This window comes from Sinohyriopsis cumingii, chromosome 2 (assembly GCF_028554795.1).
Source record: "Sinohyriopsis cumingii isolate HCF-2022 chromosome 2, ASM2855479v2, whole genome shotgun sequence".
NCBI lineage: Eukaryota > Metazoa > Mollusca > Bivalvia > Unionida > Unionidae > Sinohyriopsis > Sinohyriopsis cumingii.
The window spans coordinates 125155734-125167854 of NC_142962.1; the positions used below are offsets into that span (position 1 = coordinate 125155734).

The 12121-nt window shown below is 32.8% G+C and overlaps 1 protein-coding gene across 1 annotated transcript in view; it reads right to left on the reverse strand.

Moving 5' to 3' along the window:
- Nucleotides 1–12121, reverse strand: part of LOC149805760 (RNA-binding protein 25-like) — a 99823-nt gene that overhangs the window by 41786 nt on the left and 45916 nt on the right. Inside the window, exons 9-10 of the mRNA XM_089950429.1 lie at nt 11967–12025; nt 10008–10088 (exon numbers count right to left, since the gene is read on the reverse strand). Coding sequence (XP_089806555.1) covers nt 10008–10088; nt 11967–12025 — 140 coding nt within the window. The remainder of the gene's footprint in view (nt 1–10007; nt 10089–11966; nt 12026–12121) is intronic.

Here is a 12121-nt window from a genome sequence, read left to right on the forward strand (position 1 = left end):
CTGCCAGAAACCAGAAATACCGGAACTGACCAAGTTCTTAATGTAAATGAGACCAAATTTGCCATGAAATCCTCTTACCAGTCAAACAGACCATAACTTTTTTTTAAAAATTGCTCGAAAATGGTGAAGAAAAAAAACTTTGACGAAGGTCTTCTAAATATAAAGCATATATTTAATTTCAGTCCTTCAAATGTAACTGAGAAGAAACTAAATTTGTGATGGACGGGATGTTAAAATTATATGCCTCCTATACAGAAAGGTGGAAAAATGTTTTGGAATACAATGTAGTTAACTCAAAAGTCTAAATTTTGAAACCAACATCATTAATATAGCAATTTACATTTGCAATTTCTTCATCCACATTGTCAGGAAGTATATCTTTTCATTGTTTATCTGGAAGTCTCTTGCAAATATCAGTTTGAAGGCTGCATTATTTTCAACTGATGAGAGTAAAAGTGGAACATTCCAGACTCCAACCCCCCCCACTCAACTTCCAAGAATGAAACATGCAAGAATTTCTTCCTTGAGCAAAAGGCTGCTCAGAGCTCCCACTTATGCAAATTATTGCCTAAACTATACCAACTTGACAAAGATGATGCAGGATATGCTCTCACTGTGCATCAATGCCAATGCACATATCAAACCAAGGTAAACATGTTGGTAGTACAAGTCCTTCCTTCTGTTGATTGCCACATGGATTTATGTTTACTTTCTGTGTTCAAACGCCAATATCCTTTTAGGCAGGTATTGAACAAACACCATGTGATAGTTACATCTTTAACTACCCTACTCCACTGTTTGACTGCCAGCCAATTTGCTGCATCACACTGGAAGAGTATTTCAGTGTTACATTCAGGTCACTTTACTATGAAAAGTGTAAGCTGGCACATAACATGCTTGCAGATAGGATCAATCCTATTTTCTATTCTAATGATTTAAACTGAACTGCAGAAGCACATTATGCACTGATAGATGCGAGTCTATATTGCTAATAGTCATGTGTATTTTACTATCTTACACTGGAAAGAACTTACTTTATCACTGACATAATTAGTATCAACTATCAGTACCAACTCCTGAAAATCTGTGTGACCCTTGTATTGACAGCTATGGGGTCACTTCACTATTATCATGGGAAATGCTAGTGGGAGCTCTGGAAGTAAGTCGATAAATCCTTGCATTAATATGTATGGTTACAAAAATGCAGTTACTCCTATTTTCAAGCAGCCAACATAAAGACGAAAAAATTTAATCTTCCAAACACAAGGCAAATTCTCAATTAAAAAAAGAGTGCATTTTTATCATTTAATACAACTCAAAATAAAACTTGATACCCATTATACCCTGATAAAAGGAAAAAGCTAATTATCTCAACAATACAAATTACTTTTTCTGAACACATATTCTGAATTGAGGCACTGATCTTTTTAAGAAAATAAAAATGCAAACTATGCCATAATGAAATGCACATGCCATGAAATTTTGACAACTTTAAATATTGGATTTGTCATTGTAAAAAATAGTCAACAAATCAAAATTAAATTTTATTTATGTTAATAGATTAAAAAGTCATTCAAGCCCAAATAAATAAGCTCTTCATTATGCATGGTAGAATCTGCTACTGCATGTAATGTCTGATTACTTATTCTTCCTTGATGGCTTGGTATAATACAGCCAAACTGCTCTTTTCACCTACCTACTGAAATTAAAATAACCAAACCAAGAAAACTTATTTGTGTATCTATTATATGTTCTTATGTAACATCAACTATTTAATTTTCTTTCCATGTTAAACTGCATTTAGTGTTTCCTAAACATTTAGTGTTTTTAAAACAAAAAATGCCGATTGTGGACTAATGATGATGTGGATGATAACTGAATAATGTATACTATATGGACTTGCCTATGAGTGAAGTTCAACTGAAAACTGCACAGACCCAAGTCTGTCATTGCATAATGCACAATCAGATCTGGAGCTATGCAGTTTATAATTAGACATCAGTAAAACAAACACATGAGAACCTGATCTGCCAGCAGATCTGGGAATATGTTTGGATACAGTTGGACTCAACTTGTGAGTAGTATAGTAGCCTCTGAAAAGAATTCAAAGTTTATTTAATTTTAGGGCAAAACCACTTCATTAAACTAGTCTAGGAAATTTGTCACTTTTAGTGAAAGATAATTTCTTTTTAATGAACTAGTCCATTATTCTCTGAGCTAATTAAGGAATATGGCACCAGATTCACGTGAGTTCTCAGAATGTTTCCTAAAATAAAACTTGTCATTACTCTGAATATGATACTCTTTATTATTTTGGGACTCTTCTCAGGTATAAAGATAGTAAATGGAATGGTCATAAACACTTAAACTAAACAAAGTGTCAATAAAAAGGTTGTTTTATTTCCCACAAAAAAGCTGAGGAAATCCTTATGGCTTTCCAATACAACACCACCACTCCCTTGGAAAGACAAATTAATGAATTTGGCATTCAATTTTAACCATAATGTGAAGTGATTGTTACAATGATTTTACTATAGCATTTTCTTGGGGGGAGGGGGATATAAAAGGATATTATCTATGAAACACATATGCCAACTTCTTCAGAAACGAATGTGAAATCCAAGTGGACAAAGAATAATCTGAGCACATGTAACATGCAATAGATTTAATGAAATTTAAGAAAATTGAATTCTTCTTATATTCTAATAACCTGAATCAGCTAGTTTCAGTTCTTGTAAAAAAAATGGACAAAAAGTGAATCAATACAATCTAACAAGTCCCTCAAAGGGACTAGTGCTATACTAGTAAAAAACGACTTTCAGGAATTCAAGACAAGATCATTTCTTCCTTTAACTGCAGAGTGTTGAAACCATCTCATATTCTCCAGCGATAAAAGATTTTCAAATTAGCTGCACATATTGGATGTCACCTTAGAACCATTTTCACTTAGGACAAAACAGACATTTGGCAAAAACATAACAATCATCCCTTCAGAAGTGGTGACAATATTCTCAAGACAGTCTTTATAGCAGTCAGACTGGATTTATGACTGTCACCATTTTCATTCTGAACCAACAAAGTATCCTAAGTGTACTGGTAAAAATCCCATGCTGATATAACCAGATTTTCAAGATGGCCAATATGGTGTTGGCTATAGTGGATGTCAGATTGGTTCATTTTGCATTTTGGACCTACTAGACACAATACAAAGTCTTTCATGCAAATCCCATGTTGATATTGCCATCAGTGTAAGAAAAGAAATAATATGATTGTCAAAATGGTGCCATATCAGCCATATTGGCTGCAGCAGATCAACATTTTCATTCTGGACCAACCAGACATTATAAGAAGTCTTCCTGTTAACACCACATGTTGATATGACCATCCATGTACAATAACAAGATTTTCAAGATGGTCAATGTGGTGGCCATTCTGGCTATCAGATTGGTCCCATTTTTATTTAGGACCAAATAGATGTCATAAAAAAATCTTTCAGTGAAAACCCTATCTTGACATCACCATCTATATAGAAAAAATAATAACAAGATTTTAGACTGTCTGTCAGATCAACACCATTTTAATTTAGGACCAACTAAAGATCATAAGAAGTCTTTAAGTGAGAACCCCATGTTGATATGACCATCCATTCAAGGATAGTAGCAATAAGAATAGTTTCAAGGTGGCCATTTGAGCCATACTGGATGTCCAGCAGCAACATTTTCATTTAGGACCAACTAGACCATGTAATGAATGTGTGTGTGTCAAGTTTCATGGCATTTAGGAGAAACAGTATTAACAAATTTGTACAAACGAGTGAACAGACAACAGACCATCCCACAAGCTCTTAACAGTAGAGCAAAAACTTCATACTTAAAGAAGAACACTCATGATTTTCCTTTTCACAAGATGAAAGCATCTATCACAAATAAGGAACAACTTTCTGTCATTGTAATCACGATTCTTATCTGTCCTTTCAATCAAATACCGAAAGCTACACATCTGCCATTGTATAACATCAGCAAGTGCAGTGGATAAAACAAACTGAATAACTAGATATGACCTAATCAATGAAAGCATCTCATTTCTCAGTTGCAAAATGTTGGTTAGTAAGTGCTCGACTATAGCTGATTTAGTCAAGTGCTTACATGATCGCAGTGAGCTCTGTTAACATTAATAAATGTTACACATTTGGTTACAATCACTGCCAATCAAATGCACATAAATGTTAAGCTAATTCATTTTTAAGTATGTGATGGTGGTGATGAGGAAATATATTTAAGTTTTGTGAGTATTCATACAATCATGTGTCCTGGACAAAACTCTTCTTCTATGCTAACATTCAATGAAAATACCTAACATCTGGATTTATGTAACAAATACAAGAAACTGCTGTCACAAAACAGCCAAAGCCTGCCTTCACATATACCAACTTAAAAAATGAAAAGGTATACATTTGCTAACACCAGCACTAACTATATGACTCTTGGGTATAGCATAAGCTCTCTTGCACTTAGCACAGTCAAGCTTACCAGAAGATGAAAAGAGCAGGATGGTTTTTTTAAACCCAGCCATTTTACCAAAATTGAACTTGGAACATTTCAAATGAACAGCATGTCAAGTATTTATTAATGACATACAAGAACAGACAAATTAAACAAAATAAGCTGGCATACTTCATGAGAGCTGCTAGCAAAGTTAACAGCCAACCCTTCAGAATTACACCAACCTTTACCATAATCCAAAATTATTCTGCTAACTTGGGAAAAGTTATTTGCACAGTTATCATAAAAATGTGAAGGTTTAAAGTTCTACAGCATAAACAGAAAAAGCTAGTGATTTAAGAAAACAAATATAATGCTGTTTATAACTGACTGTGTACATATACACATAGTTAAGTTTGCAATACTCATGGTATGAGGTGCTTCTTCAGGATTCACTTTACTCCGGGTCCCTGGATCGCCTCAACTCCAGGCATAAAGTTATACTCTTTAGAACCTGGTAGATTTGTGTTGAAAAGAGCTATCAAGATAGAAATATACAAGCGTATTAAACTTTCTTACCCCCCTCCCCTACTGTAAGGACGAATGATAAGAAAATTAAAAAAGGATCAACAGTGACATCAATATTTTCTGTTGATTAAAATAAAGTTTTTAAAAAATGTTTCTCTTAGTAAAAACAAGTTAAATATAAATATTTGCAAACTGGTGGTTTGCTATTTTACATTTCAATAAGACTTTGGAGGGAAAAAATTGGCTGCACAAGAACAAAAAAAAAAAAGCATCCAAAGGATAAAATATCAATACTAATGTCAAGAAGAATTATTTTACTTTGTACATAAATAAACCAGAACTTTTCACTCCTCAATTAGCAACTTTATAAGTATTTTTTTTAACATTTTCTTTCCAAATAATAATCTTTACATTCAACAGTCGGAACGATCACCAGGCATGTCTCCCACCAAGAAAAGTACACTATTTCCAACCTGAAAGCCCACACGTAATACCTGTTTCCGATTATTTATTTATGAGAATTAATTCAAATTATGATGTAAATTAAGTAATTAATCCTTGACTTTATATCACAAAACCATAAAAAGACCAAATATTTTATGGTCACAGCTAGATGGAAGCATGGAGATTCACAATCAAAATTTCAATTCATGATGATAAAATTATTTTCAATATAAATTAATAATCGAGTGAACACAATTCATGATTGTAGATTTAAGGAATCATAATGTCACGCTTTCCAATTTGATACTGACATAAATCAATGGTTATATGGTTTGCAGAGTTATTTTCAGTTGTGGAACACAAGAATTTTCAATTTGCTGACTCAAGTCAATTTTAATATAGTTCTCAGATTTAATTTAAAACATGGCACACAAGAATTTCCAATTTACTGAGATAAAACAATGGTTATATGATTTACAGGTTTAGTTTTAGTTGTGGCACATATAAATTTCCAATAAGCTGAGAGAAATTAATAGTTTTCTTCACAGATTTAATCTTAGCTGTGGCGCACAAGAATTTCCAATTCATGAGAACCTGGGAATCATGCCATTTTGATCCATAATCAAGAATTACATTGAAACACAAAAGCATGTGCAGTACAAGCTCAAACACCCAATGGACCATAGCATATCATTTCTTGAGATTTCTAGTGCAAATGAGCATGTTTAAATATCATTATGAACATTCTGTTGTGACTAAAAAAAAGTCTGAGTGATCTAGGGTCTTCAAGTTAAGCCAGTTCAGGCCAACAAGATTATATTTGTATTGTGTGACCAATCCTCATTAAATGTACCACAGAAAAGTGCAAATAACATTGTGAGACTTTACCAAAGCAGATTAATCATAAATTATTTTATAAATGAAGATGAATCTTTATTTTGTTGTAATAAACATAATACAGAAAATGACAACACCATGCAGCAGAATTTATTCCACTGTCCTATAGCAAGTTGTACTGTAAATGCACATAAAATATTTTGTTCCCTAACTGTAAAAGAATAAAATGCGGAAACCCAAAAATTTACAACAAAAATATAAGCAAAAGAATCTAGTAGGAACATTGTAGACAGCTCAAAAACTGAACTTCAAAACCTATAACATTGCAATCTCAAGTGTACCTGTTTACCTATCAAAACTTCATTCCCATGGAGCAGTCATGTAAATTTTCCTAGACACAAACCATTTCAAACAAGAACATAACCTATAGATTACTTTACCATCCATGCAATATCCATATGACTGGCCAGTTTTGCTTCTTGTTTTGCTAAAGAAATGCTTGTAGGTGATGTACATGTAAATACATAAATGAAAATCTATATAAATGAACAAAACAATTAGTGTACATACTGTCACACTCACATACTAAGAAGATGAAAATCCCACTTACTTGTAAACTGCAACCCATGGGAATATTGAGAACAGAACTTTCTTAGTAAAGTAGGGTAACTAACCTCTAGTAATCTGCAACTGCAATCATCTCATGGAATTGCCTTTTGGGATGATTCTTTATTTATTAGAATTATTTCTGCTAAATTTTAGTCCAACTAGCATGACAAATCTTTGATCAACTAAATAGTTTCTACCAAAAGAAATAATTTGTATTGCCTATTGTTCATATTCCAAATAAGGTCTCTGATCCAAACCCTACACCTGTATGCAGTGATGCTGCCAGGAATTAGCTGGAGTGGGGGAGCTCTGCCCTTTGCTTCCACAAAGTCCCAGGGAGTCAGGAAAATTATAAATGTTATCCTTAGCACCTGAGTTTGTTCTGTTCCTTCCTCCCTTCCATGTTTCAAGTGCTCTGTTGAAATTGAAATCTTCATATGAAGCTGTAGCTGTATTAGCATCATTCTGTTGACATTGCAGTAAGTTAATCTGTTTCAAGTGTGAATGTTATTCTGTGCACGCCCTTCCTTGTGATTTGCCCAGGCATGTGGATAGCTCAGTCTTCTTTAGCTTTAACATTACCATGGCTTCTGGATTTGAATAAAATTTGTTCTATTCTCTGGTGGTTCATCACAACAATCAAGGTCTAAGCCAAATCCAATCCTAAAAAACTTCATTTGTTTCTGTTGGATTCAAGATCGCCAGATATGCATCTGAATAATTAACTCTCTCCAAGTTATCAATGACATGTTCAGTATCCTGATCTAAATCAGAAATCCACTTCAAAGCAATCCCTTTACAACGTATGTCTTTATCACACCTGAATGGATTTCTAGTCATTTGTCAGTTGGGCCATGTGAAAGACAAATGGAAAGGTTGTTTGTCAAACAAAAACACCATGCCAGTCAAGACTAAAGCAGATAACATTACATGCAACAAGACACAAGCAGACTTCATTTAGAATATTCACGCGTCAATTTACATTTGCAGGCATTCGGGTTCGATTGTGCAAGTTCTTGAGCATAACTAATTTCAAATCATGAACAGTTCATTAGGAACGATTAGCACACTTGTGCAGCCTGGCAGCATCACCATGTATGCAGCGAAACATGAAACAGGAAAGCCAAACCATGGGTGCCATATTCTGTCTGCCAAATAACAAGTGAAACATTTCCACTTGTTGATTAATATTTCCCCTCATGTTTCATGTACATAACATAGTGGAAAATGTTCAGTTCAATATAGCTACCAAGACAAACTGAGCCTAGATGAATTTCTCCATTACAAAAAAACATTGCTATAAAATGTACAATCTCAATTAAATCTTTTGAATTTCAAATTCAGAGCCAAGGCAATAATTGAGTAAACATCAATAATAAGAGAAAGTGAAATGGTACTTCAGTCTATCAATGACCTTTTACAGGGAATCATATTCCTTACAACTTTGAGGGAAACACTTTTAAAAAACCCAGGGCCTGCTTGTTAATTTTATCATCTTGCAGTTGGAAAAATGACCATTATTATATGTCCATTACCATTTGCTCATAAAAAACTGACCTACATGTCTATTAATGCTTACCTTCCCTGATGGCATATATCAATCAGGCTGGAAGAAAGACCTGTCATTTTGTAAGAAAACATGTAAACACTTACCAAATCAGGCTTTAATTTATAAAATAGCGCTGTTTCGTGTAGACGAGATTCTTGCCACTTAGGTTCAACAGAATCTAGTATTTTTTGAATCAATGAAATACAACCCATTAATCAAAATGGTGAAAAATAGATGCATTTCAATGGATGATGTAACATTAATTTTAGACTATAGATTCATTTCTGAACAATGTTGCACACAAATGAAATAATTTTTGAAAATTTATCTCAAAAATATATTTTGTTTTCCAGGAATACTAAACCATTCTTGCTACAATATTATTTTAAACCTGTTTCATGTCTAATATATAAATTGATTACTTCCTGAAAATTGTCAAGAGGTATACTTTACATGTATGTCTGGCAAGAAAACAATTTTTAACCCAACAAGGGTGAAAAATCTTTTAAAATTTTGACATCATTTACCAAACAAATTTTTCTTAGAATATACAGATATAAATACCATTAAAAATTCCTTCTCATAATAAGTTTCCTCATACTTTTGTCGCCATCATGATTAAAGCATTCAACTATCATGCCTATAAACCATATAGGATTTTTCTGTGTTTAAACATAATGGTGAATAAATTGACATGAAAACAATAAATCAGAGTTAAGTCACATGCAAAAATACCGATTTAGTTTTTCCACTACAACTTAAGTTTTTGTCCTTTAATGTCTTTATGTCACATATTGCAAGTATTAAAAGAGTACATTCATGTATTTAAACATCACAAAATTAAAGGGTGATGGAATTTGAAAATAATCCTTTTTTATTTATAAATAAATTAAAACATTAATTATAAAATGATTTTTATATTATCTTTAAAATTAAGACGATAAACATAATTTTTAGAAAATCTGCACATCAATACAGGCCTTTTAAAGTTTTGATTTTTTTTTTTTACAAAGGAGGTACCATTTTGTTGCACTTCAAGCTATTTTTATACGCAAAAGTCTGTGAGGTAGTTTGATATCCAACTTATATTTTCTAATTGTAATTTTTCCCTGAATGTAGAATCTCATCTATTCAAACTCCTAGAGGGGAATAAGTATCTGGTCTAACTGGAGTTCATATAAAGTTTGGGTTATATCTGCATGCCTCAGGACATGCATATTGTTCATATAACCATACATTTACAGAGAGGCATGCATATTGTTTATATAACCACAAATTTTGCTTGATGAACAATCTCGAAAAACAAGATTCTACAGTCATTAGAAAAACTGCAACACTTTTTTTACAATTTAAATTGTCGAACATCTTTATAAATTGTTTTCTTGGACCCAGACAGAATGCCTTTATTCAGAACTTGTAAGTAGCCAACAAGTAAACATTTTCAAAATTATGAAGAGTTGATTTCTTTGAAACCTGACAATGTTTTTAAAAATCTGAAACAAAAGAAAGAAATAATATCCAATTCCATATCTTCTTCATCAGCATGGCTAATAGCCTACCTTATGTAAATCTCTGAAGCTTTTTATTTCTCTATTGATGATTTCCTTTTTGTCATCTTCCATGTCCATGTCATCAATACCCTGAAAATAAAAATCTTACTTATACGCATGTTACGCTGATAACAAGAACATATTCTTAGGCAACTTTTCACTCAAGCAATAGCTTCTGTTGAAGAGTTAATGTTTTTTTGCAGCATAAATTTGTCTTCCTCCAACTTGATGCAGATAAGGTAAGAGATAATAATATAAAGTGTTTAAAAAAAAAGTGAAATCATCAATGATTGACAATGATTCGAAGCTGGAAGTGACAAACTTTAACAATGAAAAGTATGATATAAAAGAGCTTGTCCTGGGCATTGGGCAAGTGGATTTGTCTTGTCCAGTCAGTCATCATAAGCATGACAAAAATCCATCAATGGGTTTAGGAAATATAAGTGACAAATTTTAACAAAACCATTAACACCAATTTTCTACAAATGTAGCTTTTAGGCCTATGGTAAAAGGGATCAGCAAGCATGTGGCAGAATTTTATCTTTACTTTCATAATCACGCATGCAAAAGTTAACCGAAACCTTAGTGACTGATGATACAAAAGAGACAAATTTGTGTAGCTTTCCCATTAATGCAGGATTGGCAAAATGAATCCAAATTCAACCTATTGCAGTCTGTTTCAACTAAAAAGTAAAGTTACTCATATTCTGGCCCCCAGATATGAAATAGTTAACCAAAAAAAATCTGTCAAAGAAGCAACATCACTTAAGACTTTTCAAAATAAGAATACGAAAATGCAAACATGATGCATGAATACAGTATAAGAGTTTATCCTCTTATTCCTGCACATTGTTTTCCTTTCTTTAATTGTGTTATTTTTTTAACAGCTTTATGATAGTAATGGTAAATATTTGAGACCTAAGTGGTAAGAGTGTCTGCCTCAGATGCGGGAGGTTGCAAGTACAAACCCGGGCCAAGTCATACTAAAGATTTATAAAACGGTACTAGCAGCTGCCTCACCTGGTGCTCAGCGTTAAAAGGTTAGTGTAATACACAGATCTCAAGAACAAATTTAATAAATGGGCTATTTTTTTAAATCTGAGAGATTTGACATGCATGGATCCTTTTAAATATTTTTTAATACAAATTTTATATGGTATTTTGTTAAGAAATCAAAATACAAAATTGCAAAAACCAGACCATACCTTACCAGGGTTCATAATGAATTTTGAATGATAAATTCAAAGACTTTTCCCAAACATTCAAAGACCACAAACAGATTTCCAAGACCTATTTTTGCTAACATTTTGTATACAAGTTATGTTATATGAGAAAACAACGAATATAAAATACTACAATATTGTTTAATGATGAAATGAAACTGAGCAGGTCATCAAAAGAAAGAAACTAGGAAAACATGACTACATCCGAATCTAACAACCTTGGACAATTTGCGTTTATGGAAAGAAATTAAAAAGTCTGGGTTTATTTCAATTTTCAAAGACTTTTAAAGACCTCAAGGTAATCTGCTCGATTTTCTCAAACTTTCAAGGCCTTGAAAATGCTACCTCATTTTTCCCAAACTGTCAAAGACCTTCAAAGACCATATGAACCCTGCTTACACATTAGGAAACTCTTCACCTATTAGAATGTGTCAAATGGCTTTGCGACCAAAACCGATTTCATATGTTCAATTATAAGGGTATATTGAGCGTTATTTTATATGAATGTAAACTCTGGAACAACGTCCTAATAATACAGTGCACATCGACTGAATGCACCATGATGAAAACATGGACTTAAAACAGCTTAAGCAATATACTGGAAGCTTTGGAATAAATGCCCAAAATTGAACTGTCCAATGTATTTGCATTAAAAAAATGTCTCATTTTAGTCCATTTACCTGCAAATATCTAAACCTCTGACAATGTTCTGCCAAGTCAATCAAGGCTTAATATATTTACTTACAGCATCCCTTATGATGATCTCCTCTTTTTTCTTCTGAGTTTGCTTTTGTGATTCAGATTCTGAAAGATTATAATAAAACATTTATAACAACAATAACCAACTACTACTTACTATGTCTACAGCAGGTAAATAAAAACACTTTAACCTGGTGAACA